Source organism: Rhinolophus ferrumequinum, chromosome 10, assembly GCF_004115265.2.
Source record: "Rhinolophus ferrumequinum isolate MPI-CBG mRhiFer1 chromosome 10, mRhiFer1_v1.p, whole genome shotgun sequence".
NCBI lineage: Eukaryota > Metazoa > Chordata > Mammalia > Chiroptera > Rhinolophidae > Rhinolophus > Rhinolophus ferrumequinum.
Window position 1 is genome coordinate 60,176,166 of NC_046293.1, and position 25,205 is coordinate 60,201,370.

Here is a 25,205-nt window from a genome sequence, read left to right on the forward strand (position 1 = left end):
GTTAGCTGGCTGGGGTGGGGGGTGTGGACCCTTGGTGAAGAGATGCCTTCTACTTACCATGACAGGATTCTCCCTTTAACCAGCTGTTCGGGGACTGAGGCCCAAGTCAGTTGGCTCTTCTGGTGGGAGAAGATCTCGTTTTCAGCTCCTTATGGCAGTGAAGAGTGAGGGCTGGATAATGTTTACATGCAACATTGGGAGCTGTTTTGGTTTAGTATTTTACAATGCACTATAGTTTTTTTCCTGTTGACATTGGTCAGAGAAGTTTGCCCATGCTACAACCAATTACGTTCTTTCTCTCAAATATAATAGAATAAATTCATGTTTTATATATTGAAATAAATTAGTTTTCATATTTTATTCAAAAAGACTTGCCAGCACTAGCCAAAACAATATGATAAGCATGGTGAGGAGTTAATCACTTTGGTCAAGACTTACTTTCCTACATCATACAATTTTACATACTTGTATAGACAGGCAAGCAGCTTGTTTTTGACACTGCGCTTTCTTTTTAAGCTTCTGTTGACTATTCCAGAAAAAGTACATTCGATTCTTAGAGTCTCATTAAATTTATTTTCTTCTGATAAATATTTCAGATGTTAACTTCAAGAGTAATATGAGCAGTAATTTTTCCACTAGGACTTCTAGGAAAATTTTACCAGCTTATTGCAATGTTCTAGGAGCATTTTACAATGCGAGTTCTTTAAAAAACTTTTGATTAGTCTATAACATGTTTTATATATTTATGGAAGTTAGTACCATCACCACTGAAATTTATTGTTAAAGTATAAAACATAAGTTTATTTTTTACTAAGTTTTTGACCATTACTTGCATGTAGAAAATGAATAGAGAGCAAAGATCAATAAACACATATTTGAGTCAAAAAGACTGTATTGATCTTCTCCCTAGCACTGTGCTTTGGTAACAGAGAAGAAATAAGACATTGTTCCAGGCTTGAAAGAAAAAGGAAGACATACTTCAAAAATGTAATTTTTTTCTTTTATATAAGTATAGTTTCTTTTCAACCATATACAAAATACTGGGTTTTGCTATTGCTATTATAATTTAATAAAAATTTATTAGTGTGAAGCATACCTGGAAATACAGAAATGAATGCGAAACTGCCTTTAGCTTCATGAGGCTAACTCACGGTTAAGTAACACATTGTCTTTCCACTAGGCTAGGAATTTTGCATCCCTTGACTCTATTGCAACATGCCATTTCAGTTTTACGTATGAGGAAAATACGGTTTGGTATAAGGTAGTAAGTAAAGCTAGAAAGTGAAAGAACTGGGGTGTGAATCCATGTGCATCCATCTCTCATGCCTCTCCTTTCCATTACATCACATTGCACATGCCTTTAAAACCTACTTCACTTGTACTTATCGTTGTTACTATTTGTATGCCTTATTTCACTATTTGGTACTATTTGGTCATCTTTCCATCTTGGAATGCTCCCATTTTGACTTTTGTAAAACACTGTTCTTTCCTATTTCTCCCCTCTCAGTATTCCTTCTCCTTTTCTTTACGTATAAGTGTATCTCTTTGTTCTCCATGCTCATCCCTTACCACTGTCATCCGCTCCCGTTGCTTCTGCCTCACCACGATGCTGATGACCCCTCAATCATCTTCATTAATTCTGCTCTTTACTGCATCTACCAGGATATCTTTCACAGACTTCCGATAGGACTTCTGGTAATGATTTTCCTTAAAACTTGTCCTTTCATCCTATTTCATTCACTCTGTTAATGATATTTGTCACTGTTGCTTACCTTAATCATATTTGGCTACCTTCTCTCAGTTCTCCTTTATTCATTGTCAGCTGTTCCTCCCAGCTCTGTGATTTCTGACCTACCTCTCCTTTTATCTCTTTTGTCAGCTGTTATTATAATTCCAGGTTTCAGTTGTATGCCTGGCCTTTCATATGCATTAAGGCCAGAAAAGACAAACCATTCTGTATGTTATCACCAGATTAATGCACATAAACAGCTGAAGAACCCTCAGTGCTACTCTACTTATAGAACTCCTTGGCATAGCATTTGAGATCGTCTTGATCTTCCCAACCTTCTTTTCTAGCTTCATCACCATCAGCTTTTCCTTATATGCTTTTATACTTCAGCTAAACTGCATTACCTGCTATTTATTTTCCAAATTTGCCATACTGCTTTTCTCTTCCATGCTACGGCTTCTGAGGTTCCTTTGGCTGGCCTGGAATCACCTGCTGCCATCTTTTTAAAATTAAGACCTTACCCTTTGTTTAATCCCACTTTAAATAGTTGCTCATTCATTTGTTGCATGAATGAACCAACTTTACAGATAATTTTCTAATTTCTTTCCTCATTCCCTCATTTATTTGTTTATGAAATAATTTTTGAATACCTACTGTGTGCCATATACTACTACTAGCTAGTTTCTGGAGCAAAAACAGCTCCTGCCCCAGATTTTCAAGCTAGTTAGTATGTTTTCCTCTACTTTCTTCACTTTCATTTAAGCTTATTTATGTTATTTCCTTATAACTCTTATATTCACCTCCTGTTGTAATTATTTTAGTATTTTTTTTTCTTTTCTAAATAGCTCCTTATGAAAAAAAAATTAAAAAAAAATAAAAATAAATAGCTCCTTATGGGTCAGTTTTGCATCTTGTTTATCCTGCTATCTGCATAGTGCAAAATATTTGTATATCTGGGAGATGCTAAGTAGGTATTTGTCAGAGATTAAATTTTTAAAAAAGGGATTCTGTGTATATATAGAAATACTACATATATATATGTGTGTATATATATATACATTTATGTGTGTATACACACACACACACACACACACACACACACACACACATACATAGAGAGAGAGAGAGAGGGCTTTCCACATTTAATCTGGCTTTCAGTTGTTCATTTAATATGTTATAAGAAATTTTGTTGTTTCCTAGAAGCTAGATCTTTATTTTTGGTTTTTGTTTGTTTGTTTGTTTTCCCGGAGGTTTTGAATAGGATGCCATGTAGATACACATTTTTCAACGCTTTGGGATTGTAGATTAATTGCATTTTACAGAAGAAAGTGTTATTGGTTTCAATGTAGTAATTGTTTTATGAGCATAACATTGCCCTCTAGAGAGTGTTCTAGACCTATTAAGTATTCCCAAGTGTAGACTTGACTTGAGGTCTTTTGATTTTACCCGCCATCTAAAATCATCAGTCTTTAGGCAGCTTCATACTACCCTGGTGTCACATGCGTATCTTTTGCTAAGTTGCCATTAACTTGAATTTTACATTTCTTTAGCTCTTGTTTCATGCTATGTCCTGTGAATAATTAATTTGGTCGTTTGGTAAATTTATTTTTATTTTGAGGCTCTACTCTCATAGATGTTGTGAAAAATATATGTTTTTAAAAACACAGAACATAGGAGCTTTGGTGAAGGGAAGCAGCATTTATTATTTTTTAAAATAAATTTGTACATAGTTCTAGTAGTAGACATTTTTTAATTCCCTGCCTAGCATCCATTTCCTCTTGCTTCCTTCAGTGGTAGCCTGCACTCTTCCTTCATTTCCGTTCCTTTGGATTTAGATGCATTCATCTCATGCCTTGCTCCAGTGTTTAATCCCTCACTACTCTCACCTTCATTTCTGCCCAAGTCACATAATGCCAGTGACCACTCCTGGGAAAGGAAAGTTTCTTCTTCCTCTCTCAAAAACTACTGAAAGAGACCCTTTCTCTCTGTCCAGATCATGTCATATAAAATTGTGAGGTATAGAATGGCTGCAACTATTTTCATTACCAAGCTTAGAAGCAGGCTGAGGGTGAACCTACCCATGGAACAGGAGAGAACCAAGAGAATGGCAGAAATTCAAACTGCAGCCCTGATGTCATTGTAAATCTCTTGATCAGATTTCCTCTGGATTTTTCATTTAGTGGGCAGCAAAGTCTCTCCCTCTATTTAGAACTTTCCATTTGTTTAGAAATATTTATTATGTGGCTACTGTATGCTGCACACTGGTAGGCATTAGTAATACGGCGAGATGAATGAAATATGTTTCTTACCCTCGTGGGACTTCCAGGTAGAATGGAGAAACAGATTTGTAGTGAGGTAAATGGGATAAAATGTTACAGATACAAACCATAGAGAGCTTTTTGATAGTTGCCACAGAAAAAAGCGATGGAGAAAATGGTTTTTGTCACTATTTGTGGAACTATACATAAGAGTGCCACGTCAGAAGAACCTGCACCATAAGCCTACAGCTATCTCATGTTGTTAGCAATGGTTTCATTTCAGCAAAGCTTTATTTTTCACATTAAATTAGTGTTAATGTCGGTTTGTATTTAATTTGTGCATTCGTTGGCTTTATAATTTAAGAGCTATAAAAATAGTTTATTTTTAATTTTATTTATACACACTTAAATTTGTCAGTGATTGGGTAGGTCCATGAGATTTTTTTCTTCTTAAAAGATATCCTTACACTACTCAGCTTTGAGAAGCACTGGTAGGGGTGGGTGCTGCAGAACCATTGAAGAGTTGAGACGATGGATGGATAGAGGACACCATTGTAAGCAGAGAAATCGCTTCGTTTAGATGGATAATGAGAAGTTTGAAGCTGTAGAAGTGGGATTTGAGAAGAAAAAGAATACAAGATATGTTCACTACATAGCCTTTGTGGCTTATTAGATTTGTGGGGTGAGGGAGAACCCCCAGAAGTATGGCTGGTGACTGGATGAATACTAAAAATGGAGATTATGGGAAGGAGAAACAGTTTCTTCTGGGGCTCAGGTGAGAGTTGGGGTGTGTATATGTGTGAGATGACATCTGATTTGAAAGTCTTGAATATAAGGTGTCTTTTAAACAGCTAGGTTAAAAAGTCCTATAGGTTAGGAGACAGGTAAGGGAAAGGAATATAATTTAGGAGTCTTCAGCATTTAGAAAAGTAATTGAAACCATGGAATTATGAGATTGTCCAGGAAGATTTTATTGAGTGAAAATTGAGGCCAGGGATATTCTAGGTGGTCTTGGAAGAGGAGTCCACATTCTCTCCTGTCTTTTCTGTGCCACTAGCCTCAGTATTCAAAATTCCTGGTGGGTGTGTCTATTTGGGAAGCAAAGTATATTGAAAAAGAGAAAAAATAATCCTTGAGAGAGAGAAATGTTAAGAGTAGCAAGTATTAAATACTGCAGTGTATTTAAGACTTGTAGCTTTCTTTCCCAACTCACGGATTGCCCTCAGTAATAGAGATACCTATTAGACTACCCACCTTAACCTGTATCATTTCTATCCAAGTCCGCAGATCTGGCACTTTTTTTTTTCCCAAGAGGGCCAATTCAGGAAAAAATAGCAATGTTTACGATTGTGTAGTTCCCCTATGGATATACAAGGTATCTGATCCGAGTAGGGGATACTTTTAAAGCAAGAAGTTAAAGACCCTTCTTCACACAGACAATCCTTGACAAACAGAAGGACGTGTTAGTCTAAAGACTTCATTTATACAGGGTGATCTTGAAGATGTAGGCTAGGCCTGAAGATGTGGTTCAGTGGACCCCAATATACAGGTGTTATCAATAAACATCGATAGTGAAACTTTCCAGCAACACAAGGTGCCTGTGAGGAGAACAAGACATGACAGTTTCAAAGTTTGACAGTCAAAACTTAGATTTAAAAAATGAGGAGTTATGGCATAGATCTAATTACATTTAAGGCAACGAGTAGTCCTTTGATGATTTCTTGAGTTTAGGAATGAAAATACCAGTTATATATCTTTTAAAACATTTACTACTTTGAAACATCTAAAAACACAGCAACACTCCTTTATCCCTTTCCTTATTGTGTGTATGTGTAAAAATATTTGTTAAATATATTTTATACTTATTTACAATGTCATTTATTTATACTTATTTATGCTTATTTACGACACATACATGAGTCCACTCTTATTTATCTTAGGAAATAGGCAAGTGTGGAAATAAAATAGTGTCTGGCAAATTTGACATCCTTTACTGACATCTGGCATGCTATAGGACTGATTTTGGAAATTGTTAGGATTTGGAAAGTTCATACTGACTGGAATTCAGAAAGTCAGGTCCAATTACATTGGCATTTATGATGATTCAGTTTGATCAATCTCTGTCGACTGAAGCAGAATGAAATATTGAATTTGAGCATATGCAGGGTACATAGGGCAATACTGAGGAGGCGGAGAGGTTTAATATTTGAAAATGTTGGTGGCAGAAATCTCAGTGACCACAGATTAATTTCAACTGGCCCAGTAAGAAATGTACCCAAAAGAGTTTGAGATGGAGTGTGTGAGTAGAACAAAGTATACATAATAATTTCAGTGTTCTTTAATTTGTACAGTAGTAAATTTTCTGTGGTTTGTACATCTTCAAAGTATATGCAGAATCTGACCACTGCTTATCTCAACCACTGTCACCTGGGGCCTATCTACCATCCTCTCTTGCTTATATTATTGCAATAGCGTCCTAGTGTTGCTGCATTTTGGAATCACCTGAACATTTTTAAAAATACTGGTGCCTGGCTCCCATTGGCAGCCATTCTGATTTGATCGGAATGGGTGCAACCTGGGCATCAGGATTTTTTTTAAGCTTCTGGTGTTTCTTATATGTACTGTCCCAAATAATCAGAAAATCCATAGTCTTTTCCTGAAGTAGACCCTTTATTTTATTCCTAATTATTTTAAATAGTCCCTTCATTTTACTGTAGTTTTATGCTAGTAGCCATGTTCGTTTAATTTGGGACATTTGTATTTCTTAAAGGTAGTTAAGTCCTAGTGTATCCATTAGGCTTCTTAGCTGTGAGCTATGAAAGCTTACTCTGGCTGATTTAAGCAGAAATGATGTTTACTGATAGACTATTGAGTGGCTCACAGAATTTGTACAAGGCTGGATGGAGCCAGCCTGAGGAAAAATACAGGAATGAAGGGAGGCCAACCAGACCCACAGCACAGCTCATGCCGGTGAGACAGGACTGCTGTCTGCTGAACTGTAACTGGGCGTCCTGCTGGTGTCCCTGGTCACTTTATGCCACCACTGGTTCTGCTGTCACTGCCCTGGGAAACGACAAGGTGCCTTCACTGTGCCTGTCGTCACAAAGAATTCTCTCTTGCCTTTCTTTTCTGTGCCACTGGCCTCCATATTCAAAATCCCTGGTAGGTGTGTATTTGGATAAGCGTAGGCTTCCAGGGCATGTGGGAAAGCAAGCGTGTGTCTGGCATTTTCAGTTTTTAGTGGTGGAAGATTGGCTGTCTTGCATCGCAACTCATGAAGTTGGGAATTCTCCAAACACAAGCAAGGGCTTCACATGGTTGGACGCCAACAAAGTGACAGAGGTGTACTACACATAGCATAGCTAACAGTGTGGTATTTATTTTATGTATTAATTCACTGACCCTCAAACTAAGCACCCATAAGGACACTGGTGTTTTTCCACAATTATTGTTAAACATTTAGAGCCTGGTACCACTTGTCCCTTAGCAAACAATAAGAGATACCAAAATAAATGAGCAAGTAGCAAGCAAATTAATAGGGAAACTTGGACGTATTACTTATAAGTATTTATGTGTTATTTTTGGAGGTGTGGAGACCAGTATAAATATCAAATAGGTATATTTATCAATAGTTAAAATGTTCTGAGTTTATATGTTGGAAGTTATTTATCAGTATTATATGGTAACATTGTCTAATAGAAATATAATGTGGGCCACACATGTAATCTATAAATGTAATTTTAAATTGCATTTAAAAAGTAAAAAGAAACAGACATTTAATTTGAATAATGTATATTATTTAACTTGGTGTGTTCAAAATACTATCACTTTAGTATTTATTCAATATAAATATTTAAGGGATAATTTACATTTTTTTCATGGTAAGTCTTCAAAATCTAGTGTGTATTTTAAACTGAATTGAGTACAGCTCATTTCAGACTGGTCACATATAAAGTGCTTAATAGCCACATGTAGTCAGCGGCTACCATATTAAAATAGCATTTTTGTGGCACTGTATAAAATGCTGTGTGGCTTCCAAGTACTGCCAGCTAAATATACTTATGATGAAGTATTTTAGACACCTTATGAAAACTGAGTAGTGTTTAAATAATGTAGCCTAAAAGTAGTAACAAGTGCTTGATTATCTGTTCTCTTCTAATCCAAAATAGTTTTACATGATTTTGCAGTGTTTTACAATTTTTTTATGGTGGGAAGGGAGGTGTGAAAAAGGGAAGAGAAACCTAATTTTTTTCATTAGACTTTGTTTTTGTTTATTATTTTTTATTTGCTGAACATTTAAATTTATGAGGGATTGGGGTATTTCTGATGCACCTTAAGGCAGAGAAAGGCAACATGCTCTACTGCAAAGCTTGCATGTGAATAATTAAATTGATAATATTACATTTGTTGTATATGTCCCAACTAGGCTTTAGGATCTGAAGTTTTGAAAATAAAAAAAGATAACATTGACTGACTCTGCTTGAGATTTTATCTATCATATATGATTTCTTTACCCTAAATAATTCATGTTGATAGTAAGTTTTGTATTCTAATTATTTTTATTCTTGCAGGCGGCTGAATCAGGAATAATAAAAGTTAAAACAATAGCTGCACGAAACACCGAAATTTTGGCAGGTAATTTTTTGCATTAAAAATTCAGCAATTAATGAAAATTTGACTAATGGTAGAAGTAGAATCTTTAAAACAAAAAGCAACAACAAAAAAACTAACAATTTTCTGTAGCGTAAAGTCCCTAACTTATGAACGAACTGGGTTTCCAGAGATGAATGCTATAAAATTCTCTGAAATCAAAAAGCATAAAACTGCTTAACTCCTGAAAGGCAAGGATTTTTCTTACTCATCTTTGCATTCTTTTCCACCTTTTTTCAATCATCTAAGACACACTTTACCCATAAAAGGCATTCAGTTAATATTTGTTGTGCTGAATTGAATGGAAGAATGGTTCTTAGTCCACCGTCTAAGATCTATTTTATCTTTAATTAATACAAACAAGTTATAATGTAGTTTTATAAATTTGGTAGTACTGTATGAGTTTTGAGTCCTGGGGCTAACAATATGGTCATGAAGAAAGAATGGGAGTGGGGTGGAGTAAAGAAAACAAGTGTTTTCTTACAGTCTCTTGATTGAACTTGGTTTCCAAGGGCGAATTTTCAAGAGTTTCTCTTTGGCACCATTTTGATAATCAGTATCCTTCTTCTTTTTCTTTGGTGCCTTTGTGTTCTTGCCTCAATAATGAACACGGAAAAGAAAGAAATTGGCATTTTTTGAGAATTCGTTACATGTCAGGCATTTATGCCACTCTATTTTATATAAGACAACCTTCTGAGGAACTATTCTTATTTTATAGTAGAGCAAGTTGATATGCAAAGAGATGAAGTTACTTGCCTAAAGTTACAAGATAAGTGGTGGAACCAGATTCAAATCCAGGGCTGTTTAGAGCCCATGTTCTTCCTGCTGCAATGTGCAGCCGTGGTATTGAGAGGCTTCCATACCAGCTGCTCCCTCCCAGTGTTTATACCTAACCATTGTTTACTTCACCAATCCTTCAATCTGCATTTCCAGTTCCAGTAGTGCTGTTGGTCTCAGCTACTTATAGGACAAAAGCAGTCCTATTAAATTAATTTATGTAAAGTCCAAACACTGGTAAAGAATCTAACTCTCATAAATCTCTTATATTTTTTAAAAAGGATACCAATAAACCTTAATTGGTGGAATTTCAGAGTATTGTTTACAAAATAAAATGAAGACTTTGGGGAGCAGTTTAGGGGTGGGAGAGGAGAGTGGGTTTCACTTATGTTTCCCGGCTTTGCTGAAAATTTGCCCTTAGGGTTAGCTCTCCTGAGTTACATCTGTTTCTCACAGCTTCTCTGATTTTGAATATTCTGTCAAAACACCAAATAGTTTTCTGACATTATTCACTTCATTGAATAATGCTTTGTGTGCACGTTGAGAAGGGCTATAGCGAAAGTGACGTTACCGGTAAAGATGTAGGTATGTAGGACTGGATTGCGAGGGCGGGTATGTGGGTTTTGGGAGATGCACGTTGGGTGAATTAGTTACTATAAGGAAATGAATGTTTAAAGATAAATTATGACCTGGATATTTTTAAGTTGGAGACATCATCAGGCAATCATATTAGAATATCATTACAAGTATTTACTTTTGCTACTATAATTGCCAACATCATGGTAAGTCCTTAATGATTCTCCAATGATAGGAATTTTCATTGAGTCTGGAGTTGATGGAAGATATTTTTAAAAGACTGATTTCTTCAGAGGATCACTGTTCAGAGTTGTATAACAAGTAAAATGTCTAATTAGTTAATCTTAAGGATGAGTAAGAAAAATTTTGTCTCAGTCAGTAAGAATTGAATATACAGGTGAGCTGTTAATTTCATTTTCATTCAATTAGCTTTATTCAGATCAAGGTAGAACAAGTCTTTATGCACAGTCTTTATCCATAGTATACAAAGCCATGTACTTGAGGAGCTATACTATGCACTTAAACTTTTTCTTGGTATTTTTTACTAAGTATTTATATCTATTGATACCTCAAAATTTATAGATTTTAGACCATTGTCCTCTTGAAAATCAAAGGCTCTTAACAACAGAGTTTAAATTTGTCAGTATGTAGTTTCTAAACTACTTAATTCAGAGTGCAATTCAGAGTACAGTTAATACTGAGAAAAAAATTTGGTTGACATTTTTGTTTTAATTTTCTGAGAAGTGTTTACTTCTCTATAGTGCTAGAGACTGTAGGTTATTGTTTTTGTGCTGTAATGGATGTTAATACATCATACAATTGAGGAGTCTCACATGAGATGAGATACTGAATCCTCAAATATCCGGCATATTCAGAAAAGATAAAGGGTTGCCATGAAAACCAGAACCCTTAATTAGGATCAGTCTGATCAATGATACTCAGCATAAATTTCTAGCCAACTTTAGTTTTCCTAGACTTATTTTCCAAGGGAAGTTTATTTACATTGCAAAATAAATCTTTGCTTTACATCTCTCCTTCTTTTAAGCATCCTCCTTTAATGTTTATTTTTCTTTGTTTTCACTGCTGTCATGAATGCTGACATAAGTGGGAATGCTATGCCAGGTAATGTCAGCATTGATTCAAATATACAGATCATTATCTCAAAATTTCCTTTTTCTTTAAAGATAAAACTCTGTGAATGAGAGATAGCAACATAAAGTTTTTCATTTGTAAGGCCAAATGCCTTAATCTTACATTTGACTACCCTACATTACAAACTTTTTATTATCCAAGCTTACAACATACTTGAAATTGACTGAGAAGGCTTGTGTCATATGAAAATTACATAAACAGAGATTCTGCTTTTTGAATAAATATTTGAAACAAGGAAATCAGTAAAGTTGTGATATCTTTTAAAATTGTATATTTACCCCATACTGAAAACCGTAATGATTACATCTACTTATGGCTGCTTTCAGCTACTGTCAGTATACATACAGAATTTTTACAGAAATAATCATTATGTATGATTTAGGTTCTTCTTGTATCACACATTTTCCCTCACCTTTTTCATTTCTACATGGTCTTAGTACTAAAAGGTTTCTAATTTAAGTAATTTGAGTATATACTTTGGAATTTTTATCTGACATTAAGAGGTAAATTATCTGCTGATTTTAATTAGTGTATTCTATTTTATCAATACATATACTTGTGATATTTTATAAACACCTATAGAATATATCATACAATATATTCATAGTAGGGAAATAATAATGTAGGACTCACCAGGGGAGATACAAAGATGGTTAATGTAATTCACCTACAATCTATATGGAAATACAAGAAATATACTTGAACAGTGTTTGCCATTCATGCTGTTTAGCTTACCTGCTTTTTGAAGTCCTTTGCCAGAAATTTTCCGTTCCTTGACAACATACTCCCTGAGGTCAGGATCAATATCTTATTCTTTCTTATGTTACCAGTAGTTAGTACATTGCGTGTGAAGTAGTATACGTTCATTGAATATAGGCTGCTACTTGAGTCACTCCACAAGTGCACGTAAGTCTCTTAGTGCTGCCTCTAGTATGCTTTTCTACCTCTCTTCAATTTTACGTGTCATGATTAGTTCCTGTCAGCCTGACAACAGATGAGACAGACCCTAAACAGAGAATTTTAATATTATATGGTAAATGCCAACATGGAAGTATAGACAAGCTTCTTATGGGAACATAGGGAAGGCACCCAACAGGCAAATTACTTCTCATTTTAATTGGCATATCTTTTTAATGTTGATCATTTTTCTCTGAATGTATTTTTTACTTTACATTTATTTCTTTGATTTTGTGTCTTCCTTATCGAATTGAGTTGTTTATGTAGCAAAAACTTCCCATCGTATGTATATCATATTTTCTACAAGCCATTTACCATTTAATTTTTTTATCTTGATGCTTTTTATTTTTACATAATCTAAATTTTCTGGTTTTTTGCATTCCATTAGGAAGTGCTTATCCTTCCACATAATTGAAAGTCATTTTTTATATTCTGATAGTTTTTCTATGGTTTAATTTTTTTCTTAATGACATATGGGATGATGTGAGGACATAGATTTTATTTTCTTTTGTAAAATTACTAATCATTTTTTGAATAATCCTTCCTCTTCCTAATCTTTTAATATGAAACTGCTCATACTTTGATTTATCCATCAGTTCTTGAATTATTTAAAAACATTTTCAGATCTTTTGAACCATTTAAATTTTTGAAAATATTGTTAGGAGCATCAGTCTTTCCCATATGTAGATTTTAAGGGATTTGAGGATAACAATTGTATCTACGTCGCATTTTATTTTTTCACAAGAATTATAATTTGTTATTTAATGAGCATTAAAATTTATCGTAATAAAACTTTTATTAACCCCTATTAATGTGATTCACAGTGGGGTATCCTGGTTTAATTCTTTTTTTCCAGGATAAAAACTGCAATTATGCAGTGAATCTGCTCAGAGCAAGGAAACCCCTAGGATATGGGGACCTGCTGGACCTCTTTCAGGTGTGTGAAAGTGCATCATTTGATCTCACAGTTAAACATTTGGAAATAAAATCTATTTAACAAACACACAATGTTTTCTATTAAAGGAAGTGTTCTTATTAAGGGACTTTGTAGAAAATAAACTTTTACTTTTTTTACCACAAAAGCTGTCTTTATATTTTAACGGAAATTGAAGTAGAAAATTTTGATTGAGTTGACCCTTTCTTCCTTTTTTCCTGGAATGATTAAAAAAAAAAAAAGTGTTTTTATATTGTCATATAGCCTTTTCTTTAATGTAATCTCTAGAGTCTAAATCCATAAGAAGGTTTTTGTATAACCTGAGCTTAAATAGCATATCATTAAAATTACTGTATATAAAAGGAGAGCAGTTATCTCTCAGACAGAAGAACAGCATACATTTCTGCTTCCTAGAACAATTATCACTTTTAAAAGAAGGAAAAAAATCAGTAATTTATTTTTCTTATGATCTTTATCTTACTACACTATGATCTGGATATGGCGGATATGTTTTTGTTTTTCACACTATGCTTCAAGAGACAGAATAGATTAACAGATTTAAAAACTTTTTTTATTCACCATCTATTCTGGATAACATAGAAACTTCCTTTTTGGCCATTATAGTCTCATATAAAGTGGGAGAAAAATAGTGAGAAGGAGATGAGAGATAGATGTTTGATTCCTTTGAGTTACATTAAAATAAAGTTTTTAAAAATTATTTTGATTACTACCTTAAGTTTATCTCAGCTTGATAGACCTGGATAACTGTGACTGACATGTATATAACATTTCACTATAACTCACCTTATTTTATTCTTTTTAAGATGCACAGTTTTTTCACATTTTAGTATTCCCCAAATTGGTATTCAACTGATAATTGATGGCATCTTAGAATCATTGTGGGCCAGATAGTGTTGTAGTTGTCTTTTTCAGTGCATGTGTGAACTTGTTCATATTTGTTCATATTATTATCACATCAGTAGAGTTACTTGCATTGTTGATATCACATAAGTTTAAGTGCTATTTAAGTGCCACTTTAGTTATTGTGCAGAATCCATTAACATCTCAGGTCAAAACAGCACCAGCATCTAAACACGCATAATGGGTGTCATTGCTTTAGAAGAAGATCTCAGAGACAAAGGTGAAGTAGATCTCAAAGGCAAAGGCATCTCCAATGCTCTTGATGGCTTAGAGGATGAAACTGTGAGGAAAAACTTGAAGTAATTAGTGAGCATTGTATCATAGTTTGTTTGGCACTGATTTTCTTTCTGTGTGTCAAAATCATTGTCATCAGAGACTATAAAAGTACATTGTTTTTCCTTCAGTGAAGACAGGATCCCTTTCCTTCATTTATCTGAAGATTTCAGACAGACTTAAAAGTGCAGATCATTGCTTCCTCCTAAATTCTTGTAACTCTTTTTACTTCTGTTTGTATCAAGTGCTGTGTACTTTAAAAAGTTGTGTGAAGAAGAGTGAATCAGATTTGAAGACATACCAGGGGTGCCAAAAAAATGTATACATATTTAAAGCGATGTTATCTTAAAATGTGTATATATTTTTCTGTATTTTCAAATTTTGTCTGTACCACTACTTACTTGTGACTTGGGCCAAATTGTTGCCCTATAAACTGTATATGATGATTGTGATACTCAAATGAGAAATGCATATTAACATCATAAAAATTTCAATAGCAACTTGTTATTATTGAAATCTTTTATTTACATGAACAGGTAATAATTAGAAATGTTTAGCAGAGTCAGGGGTAACCGCACTCTGGCAGGATTGGTACGATAGGATATTTACTACTTCAGAATAGTATTTTTGGAGCTTTATTGTCATCTTTTAGTCATTCATATAAGTGTTTTAAAACATTGTTATAGAAAATTTATGTCTCTCGGTTTAAATCAAAACGTTTATGCACAAGAAAGCAAGGAAATAAGGCAAGGGAGCCCTTTGGGAACCCGTTCTTTGCTATCTCTTAGCTATGCTAACTCACTAATTTATGCTGGTGTACAGAGGGACTTTGCAGGGCATGCCAGAGGAAATTGTAGTCTTTATTTCCCATATTGTAAAGGGAACTTTGGGAGCAGAAAGGTGGAGATAAAAATGATAAAATTAATGTTAACATTGGTTTTATACTTTTAATGGTGATTCTGGATGCCTTCTCATAATTTCCTTTGAAAAACAAGTTAAAACTCAGATTTGTAGGTCTTTATTATGAGTTTTAACCTCAAAAAATAGTTGATGGACGTAGTAGTACCTGTGAAAGCATATACCAAACACATAAGTTTAATGTGCTCTTCAGTCAGAATTCCACGTTTTTATTAAATTTCTCAAGGATGACAGACTGGTCTTATCCATTTTTGTGTAGGCGTTCAGGGTGTATTGATTTAATTTCATTTTGTCAGTTATATATAATTCAGTTTGTGCATTTTCTAACCTTTTACATTTTTTTGCCACTTTAAAACTTCTGAAAGAATTGGTTTGGTAGAAGGAATTAAATTAAGATTTGGAATTACAGTATGTGTATCCAATTAATTTAAAGTAATGCTTCAGTATTAAGAGGTGTAATGTTATTGTTTGTAATGAGTTTATTTCTTGAAGAAGAAATTATGGCTGTGTAAATTCAGAGCATGTAATAAACTTATAAGGAGTTTCTGAACGTTCAGAAGTGGGGTAGGGGTGATGTGTACACTATTTTAAATTACTTTTTCTGCTCTAGAATACGAATTCTTATTCATGTTTTCCCTTCTGCACTATTGAAGAAATAGCATGCTTCTCTGAGGCAGGATAGAACTTCTGAGAAGTTGACCTTAAAGAGTTTATAGAAGAAGAAGGAGAACCAAAGGATAGTCAGGAAAAAGGCAAGGCAAAGCAGTAGTTAAGCAGCAGTTTAGATACAGAGTCTGTAGCATTTATTTGAAGTATTTTAACTCTTATGCATGATTTTAAGTTGGAGTTTATTTTCTATAAAGTAGCTTTTATTAAATTGTCATTACTGGTTCTGATTATATGAAAATATGTTGCTATTTATGAATTAAATTTAATAATTTATTTTTATGTATTCTAAATAAAGCATTGAAAGAAAACAGCTCGGAGGTTGTTCAGCCTTTTCTAATGGGTTGTGGAACCAAGGAACCGAAGATTACTCAGCTATGTTTGGCTGCCATTCAGAGACTCATGTCACATGAAGTTGTGTCTGAGGTAATGTGAAGATTTTATCTGAACTGTGTACCTAAGAATCAAATCAGGAGTTTTCATAAGAGGAGAATGAAACATACCTGATATTTAATGTAAAAGTTTTATGACTAGCAATGTTCTTGAAAGACATGGCTTAATTTTAAAAGGTTAACATATTATCTCATTGTTAAACACTTGTAAATATGAATAAAGATGAAGTGCATTTTGTCAAGTCTTTTATAATTTAAGTAGTCGCCGTTCAGTAATATAGATAATAATTTTGAGAAGCCAGGAAATAGTCAATTCACTGAAGAGAATATAAGTCATAAGATGTTTTTAAAAGGTAGGAGGGAAAAATCATGACTGTTTCCTAGATTATCTAAAGTGATAATTGGTTGTTCATTAACTGAAGTGTATTGTTCGTGTCTAATCTTAACAATATTAAAACAAGGAAAAACATTTCATCACTATGAATCTGCATCCTTTTTTCAAATGTAATGGTGTTAACCTTAACTTTGTACTCCCTAAGTTACTTTAATAGAAGTGGTAAATTCTTTTGCCTTTTGTATAACATTCTAAACAATGTCAGATTTGAGTTTGTAGATATGTTGTTAATTTAGTTGTATTTTGTTTTTTCTATAACATATCGTAGATGGAATTATATATGAGAAACAGTAGCAGATTCATAGTTTATGTATGTCCATATTCATCAGTGTCCAAATGAAAGATACCCATATTATTGTAGACATGAGCTTTGATTTTGACTCGGTATTTCAGAACTGTATGCTGCTATTTGAAAATATTCAAATGGTATATTACATTTTAAAGAAATGATTTTTTTGAGAAGAAAATTAATTGGTTGTTAAGTCTCAAATTGGTTGAGAGACGTGTTTGAAACTATATATCTAGAAACATGGGTCTTACTGTGATCAAGAAATTTTCTCTGTGTATACAATTTCTTATTTAGGGACTTAAACACCTATGTTTTATTTGTTGACAATAATTAAAACAATTATTTTACAGACTGCAGCTGGAAATATAATTAACATGCTTTGGCAGCTAATGGAAAATAGTCTTGAAGAACTTAAGCTACTTCAAACAGTTCTTGTTCTTTTAACAACCAATACAGTAGTTCATGACGAGGCACTCTCTAAGGTAGGAAACCTGTTTGACAAAGTGTGTAAGTGCTTAGAATAAGCTGGCTGAAAGGGAAAAGCCTGGTACTGGTAGAACCTAAAGCAACTTCCCTGTAGCTATTGTGATAATGGACCTTGTATGGTGCCTTATTTTTCCTAAATTAGAGTTGAAATCAGGTTAGCGTGATTAACCAAATCCCTCTGGGTATAGCTGACAGCCTTAGTTATGAATAGGAAATGGAAAAAGATAAGTAGCAGAGGAATAAGAATAGAGGAAGAGAGTGAGAGAGAAAAATGTGTTTTGAGGTATCAGTGTTCCACAATTGCCTTGGGTATTCCCTCTGTAGCTCTCCCTTATCCGCTTTTGAAAATAATTTTACATGTATATGATACCTAAGCCAGATAGTTTAAACCTGTCCTTTACATAGGTAGAGAAGTGTCCTTTTCGCATTTATACTAGATAAGGCTGCATGTATGATACGTATTTCTCATTTCTTACTACTCCCACCCTCTTTGGAATATATAACAGCTGTTCAATTCTTTATTTCATTGTTTAAAAAGTTTTTTAAAATTATGAAATATTTCTAAAACCAGAAAGTACAGAGAGTAATATAAAGAACAGTCTTTAATTAATAGTTTATTGTTTAAGGAATTTGTTGGACTTTTACTAATAATTCTAATATAATTTGCATGCCTTCACGGATGGATGGCTTATAATGTAGAAAAGGATACTATCAGATTAAGCTATGTATTCTATCTCTAGAGAGTATGCTATGTTTTCTAGTTACTCCTTTGATGTTCTTAGGTCATAATGAAATTTTGCTTAATTGCAAGTAGTTTATCCTTTTTAAGCGCTTATCTACTTTAGAAAATATTTTATGTACTTTTGTTGTATATAGTTCCTCTTGGTTTCTAGCTATCAAATTATTATTCTGATACATATGTATTTAAAATTTTATAAAAGATTATCATTTGACCTACCCAAGTAATAAGAACTGATTATCGTTTTATAAATAAACATTGGACTTATTTTAGGATGTTGGTTAATTTAGAAATATAATTTGGGATGAAAAATGAAGTATAAAGAAATCATACAAAATTGAGTAATACAAAAGCTACTATATAACATGTATCTTTCCTTTATGTTGAAATTTAAAGAGTAATTGTGGTATCAAGGGCTTGTTTCCTTTAAAACCTGTAATACAATTAATAAGACATGGAAATTAAATTACCATTATGTTTTTCTTCAAAAATAGCTTCTTTTAAAACTATGAAACTTCTAGAACACATAGGAGAAAATCTACTTGGAATAGACAAAAGATTTCTTAGGTAGGAGACAAAATCCATGAATCACAAAAGGAGCCACAGAATGGGGGGAAATATTCACAAATATCTGACAATGGACATTTATTTAGAGTTTATAAAAAATTCTTACAGCTTATTCATAAGACAAACAACCCAAGAAAAAAATGGACAAATGATTTCAACAAACACTTCACAAAATAAGACATTCAAGTGGCTAATGAAGACATGGAAATTGGCTCAGCCTTAATAGGTATCAGGGAAAAGCAAATTAAAACCACAAGGAGATATCATTACACATCCATTAGAATAGTTAAAATTTAAAAAGCCTGACCATATCAAGTGCTGTTGAGGATGTGGAGTTCTGAATTCACACATACTGCTGGCAGGAATATAAAATTGTAAAGCCACTTTGGAAAGCTAGCAGTTTCTTTAAAAGTTTAACTTATACTTACCGTATGATCCAGCCATTTCACTTCTAAGTATTTATTTACCCAAGGTCGGTAAAAACACATGTTCTCACGGAGACTAATATGTGAATGTTCATAGCAACATTATTTACAATAGCCAAAAACTGGAAACAAATGTCCATCAGCAGGTGAATGATAAGCAAAATGTGATAGAGGCATACTTTGGAATATTACTCAGGAATAAAAAAGTACAAAGTACAAATATTGTAAGTGAAAGAAACCAGACACAAAAGAGTGCACACACTTGGGGGCGGCCGGGCGGTGCTCTTAATAACAAGGTTGCTGGTTCGATCTCCACATGGGCCACTGTGAGCTGCGCCCTCCACAACTAGATTGCAACAACTACTTGAGCTGATGGGTCCTGGAAAAACACACAAAATAAATAAAAGTTTAAAAAAAATTATGTTTTTTTTTAAAAAAGAAAAAAAATTATGTTTAAAAAAATTATGTTTTTATTTATTTATATACTTAGCAGGTTTATATAGTATTTTTCCAGATGATTTAGTGACATAACAAACTTTGAGTCCTTGTTATTTGCAAAGCAAGACATTCTGGAGTAATAAAAACACAGCATATTATTATATACATGTTAAAAGTACCTAATTGTAAAAGGTGTATTTCACATTACCTTACCTAATCTATGTGGCTATATATTTACTGAGAACTTGAATTATTTCAAAATACAAGGATATTTGTAGTTTTAGTGTATAAAAGGGTAGGACTTTTAGTATATGTGATTGAGACAGCCAAACTTAAATGTTTCATTTTGGGTTACATCAGATAAATTAAAAATAAAAGTCATGTTCTTCCATCTTATTTCACACTAAATGAAATTTTTTTTTAGGCGATTGTTCTTTGTTTTCGACTACATTTTACAAAAGATAATATTACAAATAATACAGCTGCTGCTACAGTGAGACAAGTTGTTACTGTTGTTTTTGAGAGGATGGTTGCTGAAGATGAACGACACAGAGGTAAAGTGATGAAAGTAGTTTCCTTTTGACAGTGGGTGGTTCTTTATATCCATGATTCCTCTTTTATTTTCAACCTCTTTCCTGTGAACTTAGGCTATCTAAAAATGAAAATACTTTGAAAAATATATTTAGCAACATTATTATATTGATGACAATTCAAAAAATAAATACCCCACATTTTTATCACCCCAAGAAGTTGACTCTTTAGTATCCATGTTTATTTCTAATAGATGCATAATTTCATATTAAAAATGATATTTTCACATTTTATACAAACTATTGCATTATATGTATTTTTGGCCAAACATTACATTCATATAATTTTTTCATGTTACTCTTTCATTTTTTTGTTTTTCATTTTTGTAATTTTAATGGTTGTATTATATTTTGTTTCTATTCTATAAGTTAATGAACATGTCTCCTATTGTGCACTTACATTGTGTTCAATATTTGAGTATTGTTTTGAGTGTCTTCCTACATGTACTTTTTCCATTTGAAGTACTTCTTTAGTGTAAATTCCCGAGAGTGGGTTTTCCTCATGTGGAATTTTTGTCTCTGCGTATTAACATGTGTTAAGAATATTTATGTAATGTGAAGATGAATGTTATCCTATATCTTTATTGTGATTTTTGACATCTTGTGATTTTAAAAATTTCCTAAAAACTTAGAAACTTGTCCTTTCAGAGAGCTGGCAGATATTGTTTGTTACAATTTTTATAATTTGATAAACTTAACTATAGAAATTATGTATTTTTCATCTATTGTCCTTTATTGGATGAAAAGTAATTTTTTTTTCATGGTTAGTTGAAAAGATCATAAGGTGCCGCCATCATGAGCAACCTTTCTGCTTTATGTAGTCGAGAAACAAAAGATTAAATTATCTTTCTCTTTATATAGTTTTTTCCTTTAAACTCTTGATATTATGCAGTCTTTCATTTTATTTGATGTTCGTTTGGTAACACTGGTAAAAATGGCAATACTAATAAGAAATGGTAATGCTGCCTACTCTAATAATTACTTCACATTTCCTGAAATTAACCATTGGTCAGATTTTTCACAGTCAGTTTTAGGCATTATGACTGTTGGTTTATTAGAATATTTACACTGACTTTGGTTTATTGATTTTCATGCATTTTTCCTACAGGGAAATGCAGATGGAATTCTAGCAGTTAGAAATATTAAGGAATTAAACATAGGATAAAACAGGATAGTTCTCCATTTCGAATGTCTTATATATTCATAACCTCAACATAATTCCTGGATTGGTAGTTTTAGCAGTGTATTTCTTAACACTAATATTTTATTTGATACTTTCTAATAAGGTAGACCATACTTAGAATCTCTTTCTTTTCAAGTAGTCATTAATTCAACATTTATTCCAAATAGGCTGTCATAATTTACAGTGAACAGTATTTTATTAGTATTCAAAGAAATGCCTAGTTGGGAAGCACCATACCAGCTGACTCTTAGTTAGCTGGTCAGTACCTATAACTGACAGTAATTTTGGTAGATCAAGCAGTTAATTCTCTTGAAGATGGTAAGATGATACAGGAATTAACCATGTGGTGAACTTTTATGTTTGTTTGATATTTAAAGGCATATTCAAAGATCATGTGAATTTCAAATCCATGAAATAAAGGGTCTAGAAAATGAGAGACTAGGAAAATCAAATGGATGGGTAAAAATAGTGAACTTATTAAAATGAGTGTAAGATATTGAACTGTCATTTTTATGGCATTTTGTATAAAAATAGATTCCCAATTTTTTTTTCATTTTGGAGTTACAGTTGACCTTATAATCAAAGTTTATAATTCCATAAGCAAGTATATATTTTAAACATACCTTTTATATAGTATGCAGTATTTGATTTAGTAAAGGTCATTTTGAACTGCTAAGCCCCATCTTATTTTGATTGCAGATATTATAGAACAACCAGTACTGGTCCAAGCAAACAGTAACAGAAGATCTGTCAGTACCCTTAAACCTTGTGCTAAAGATGCATATATGCTTTTCCAGGTATTTCAGTTGATACAAATACTTTTTGTAGAATATAATTTTGTGTCAGTTTTTGATTTTGGAATTTTATATGTATGATTTAATTTTTTTAAAGTGTCAATTTTTTAAATTGTCAAATTTTAAAGTGTCAGAAGTAGTATTTCAAAAGAGTTCTAAAACATTGAAGAGCGTCTAGCTAATTAACAAACGTGATACATAAAATGTTGTGTTTCACTTTAAGGAAATAAAATGAATTAAACCCAGAACTAAAAAATAGGTAAATTAGAGATGAGTAGTTATATAAAATAATTTCTTTAACAGGAAAATTTAAGTAATAAACCTCTGATCTACTCAATATAGTTTGATATACAAATACCTGATTTTTATATTACTTGTCATGAATAAATCTTTCAAGTAAAATTTATCTGTACTGAATGTTTTATTAATTTTGATTAAAAGGTTTTAAGTCGGTTTTCATTAAAAGAATGGTAGATTAACCATTAATCTGTGCACTCTATTGTTAATAGTTATATGATTCATTAAAAGTTTACTTACATAATCAAATATATAATTTGTCAAAATTTGAAGTACCAATGCTTAGTTTTTAAGGGGTATAAACTACAGTTTAAGAAGAGGTAGTTTTACAACATTTTATGAACTATGAATTTTGAAAACCATCTTTCATTCCAGCATGTGAATGTCTTATTTGTTTGACTTATTTTTGCAGGACCTTTGTCAGTTGGTTAATGCTGATGCCCCTTACTGGCTAGTAGGCATGACAGAAATGACTCGAACATTTGGCCTCGAATTACTTGAGTCAGTCCTGAATGATTTTCCACAAGTCTTTTTACAAGTAAGCCATTAGCATCTTGCAACAAAATTAGTCTTTAATTTTTTCACAGATGTTTTTCAAGAAAGTAACATGTATTCTTTCCCACATTCAAATACGCAATTATTCTTAGATTTTAGACATATAATATAGTATTACCTTACATTTTTGTAGTGCCCTCACATCTTGAAATTTTAACATTAGAAGGAATCTCTAGAGACTGTCTAGTCAGGCATTTCTCAATCGATGGGTGTATGAGGGAGTGTGATGTGTGAGCTATTTTTATAATATTTAAAAGCAAAAGAAAGTGTTACTTATTTTTACTTGATTATGTGTAGCTATGTGCTTATAGATAATTTAAATGGAAAAAAGAAATAGTCAATGCTAAATAAATTTAATGTACAATAAAAATATTTCAAAACAGAAAGCTAATAGGAGAAACAGTAAGAAAGAATTCAAACTTTTCATTTTACTTGTTAGAAGCTAAAGTCCAAATTTGATTCAGTGATTTACATAGGGTTCCTAGCAGATCTTGAACTAAAATTTAGATCTTTTAACTACTAATCTAGCTTCTTTCCCTACCATGCTTCTCTAAGTCATCTGTTTTGTCCTTAGCGCTTACCTACAAAATGTGTGAATCAAGTGTCACAATAGTAGAAGATCCTTTAGCCCAGGAGTTAGGACTGAAATTTTTATTATGTGGTTCATAATTTTTGGTATATATTATGCAAATATGTTGATAGTGACCGATATTAACTTATGATTCCCTTTCTTATGTTATACTAGAATAAAGTAGTGTTTAGATATAACTTGTCTAACGGTCTCGTATAAAATGATAGCCATACAGCTACCACTTTTTGACTGCTTACTACAGGCTATGAATGTGCAAAATTCCTTACATACATAATATATTCATAATACATTCATTGAATCTCTTCACAAATGCCTGAGAAGTATCAGTTATTCCTGCTTTACACAGGAAGAAGCTAAGGCTTTCAGAGGGTTAAGTAATTTGTCTCAGGTTTTATGGTTTGTAAGTGATAGAGTTGGGATTTGAACTCAGTTTGGTCCAGATTCCTTGTCGCCTCTTTTTATTCACACCCACATCCCAGCCATTACCTTCAAGATGTGTACAGGATCTAGTTACTTCATATGACTTTTACCACAATCATCCAAATCTAAGCCACCATCACCTCTTTCTTACCTCAGTTACTGCATTAGCTTCTCAACTGGTCTCTTTGCTCCATTCTATTGTGGTTGCTTCTCACACAACATCCAGAATCGTCTTTTAAAACAAGTCAGATCTTTTCAGTCTTTTGTAAAAGTGTTTTAGTAGATGGCCTTTTTGCTCAGAGTAAAAAATGAAGTCCTAATTATGACCTGTGGAACTTTTTATAATCTACTCCCCAATATTTCTTGGTCTTGTCTCTTTTTACTCTTCCTCTTGCTGTTAATTTTTAGCCTCATTGTCAATATTGCTGTTCCTTACATGACCCAAGTAAATTCCTGCTTCAGGGCCTTTGTGTAGTTACTGTTTCTTGGGTTTGCTTTTCTCCTAGGTAGCTTGTTCTCTTATTTGGCGATCTCTGCTCAGTGGTCAACTTATCAAACCCTTATCTCTCTTACCCCTCTTTATTTTTCTTTATAACACATATCATCTCCTGACATATGTATTTGTACATTAGTTAATTTTCTGTCTTCCTCTATAGAAAAGTAAGCTCTATGAGGCAGGGATTTAGTCACTGTTGTACAGGTATCTATAATAGAGCCTGGCATATGGCAGGTGTTTGATAAATATGTGTATGAATGAGTGAGTGAATTGGTAAATGAGTTTAATTAGAAATTTCTAGTTTGCATTTTGTTTTCTGATTTTGTAGGAAAAGATTTGAAAAAATGTTTCCATTTTTGTTGTCCCCACAAAATTCCTTTTCTACTTTATTCTTCTTGGTGTAACGCTCAAGGAAAAAAAGAATTATCCTGTGTAAGATCCTAGAATTTACTCCTATAAAGTTTTCATTGAGAGAGAAATATTTTTGTTTCACTCATCATTTGCTCAAAATTTACCAATCACTTACTATGTGCTGGTCTATGTGTTCTGTGCCAAGGATACAGAAGTTAAGTACTGTGTTTCCCCAAAAATAAGACCTAGTCGAACAATCAGCTCTAATGCGTCTTTTGGAGCAAAAATTAACATAAGACCCGGCCTTGTATTATATAAGACCCAGTATTATATTATATCATATTACATTATATTATATTATATTAATTATATTATTATATTATATT

General features: G+C 32.9%; 1 protein-coding gene across 5 annotated transcripts in view; it reads left to right on the forward strand.

The window, feature by feature from the left end:
* The window catches only part of MON2 (MON2 homolog, regulator of endosome-to-Golgi trafficking), a 102,161-nt gene that overhangs the window by 4,945 nt on the left and 72,011 nt on the right, over positions 1 to 25,205 (forward strand). For 4 of the 5 annotated variants that reach the window (XM_033116765.1, XM_033116767.1, XM_033116768.1 and 1 more), the window contains exons 2-7: positions 8,559 to 8,622; positions 16,110 to 16,237; positions 17,237 to 17,368; positions 19,966 to 20,095; positions 22,014 to 22,111; positions 22,818 to 22,943. In XM_033116765.1, coding sequence (XP_032972656.1) covers positions 8,559 to 8,622; positions 16,110 to 16,237; positions 17,237 to 17,368; positions 19,966 to 20,095; positions 22,014 to 22,111; positions 22,818 to 22,943 — 678 coding nt within the window. Of the gene's footprint in view, positions 1 to 8,558; positions 8,623 to 12,963; positions 13,037 to 16,109; positions 16,238 to 17,236; positions 17,369 to 19,965; positions 20,096 to 22,013; positions 22,112 to 22,817; positions 22,944 to 25,205 lie in introns of those variants that run through there. The other variant, XM_033116769.1, reaches the window with a different exon arrangement.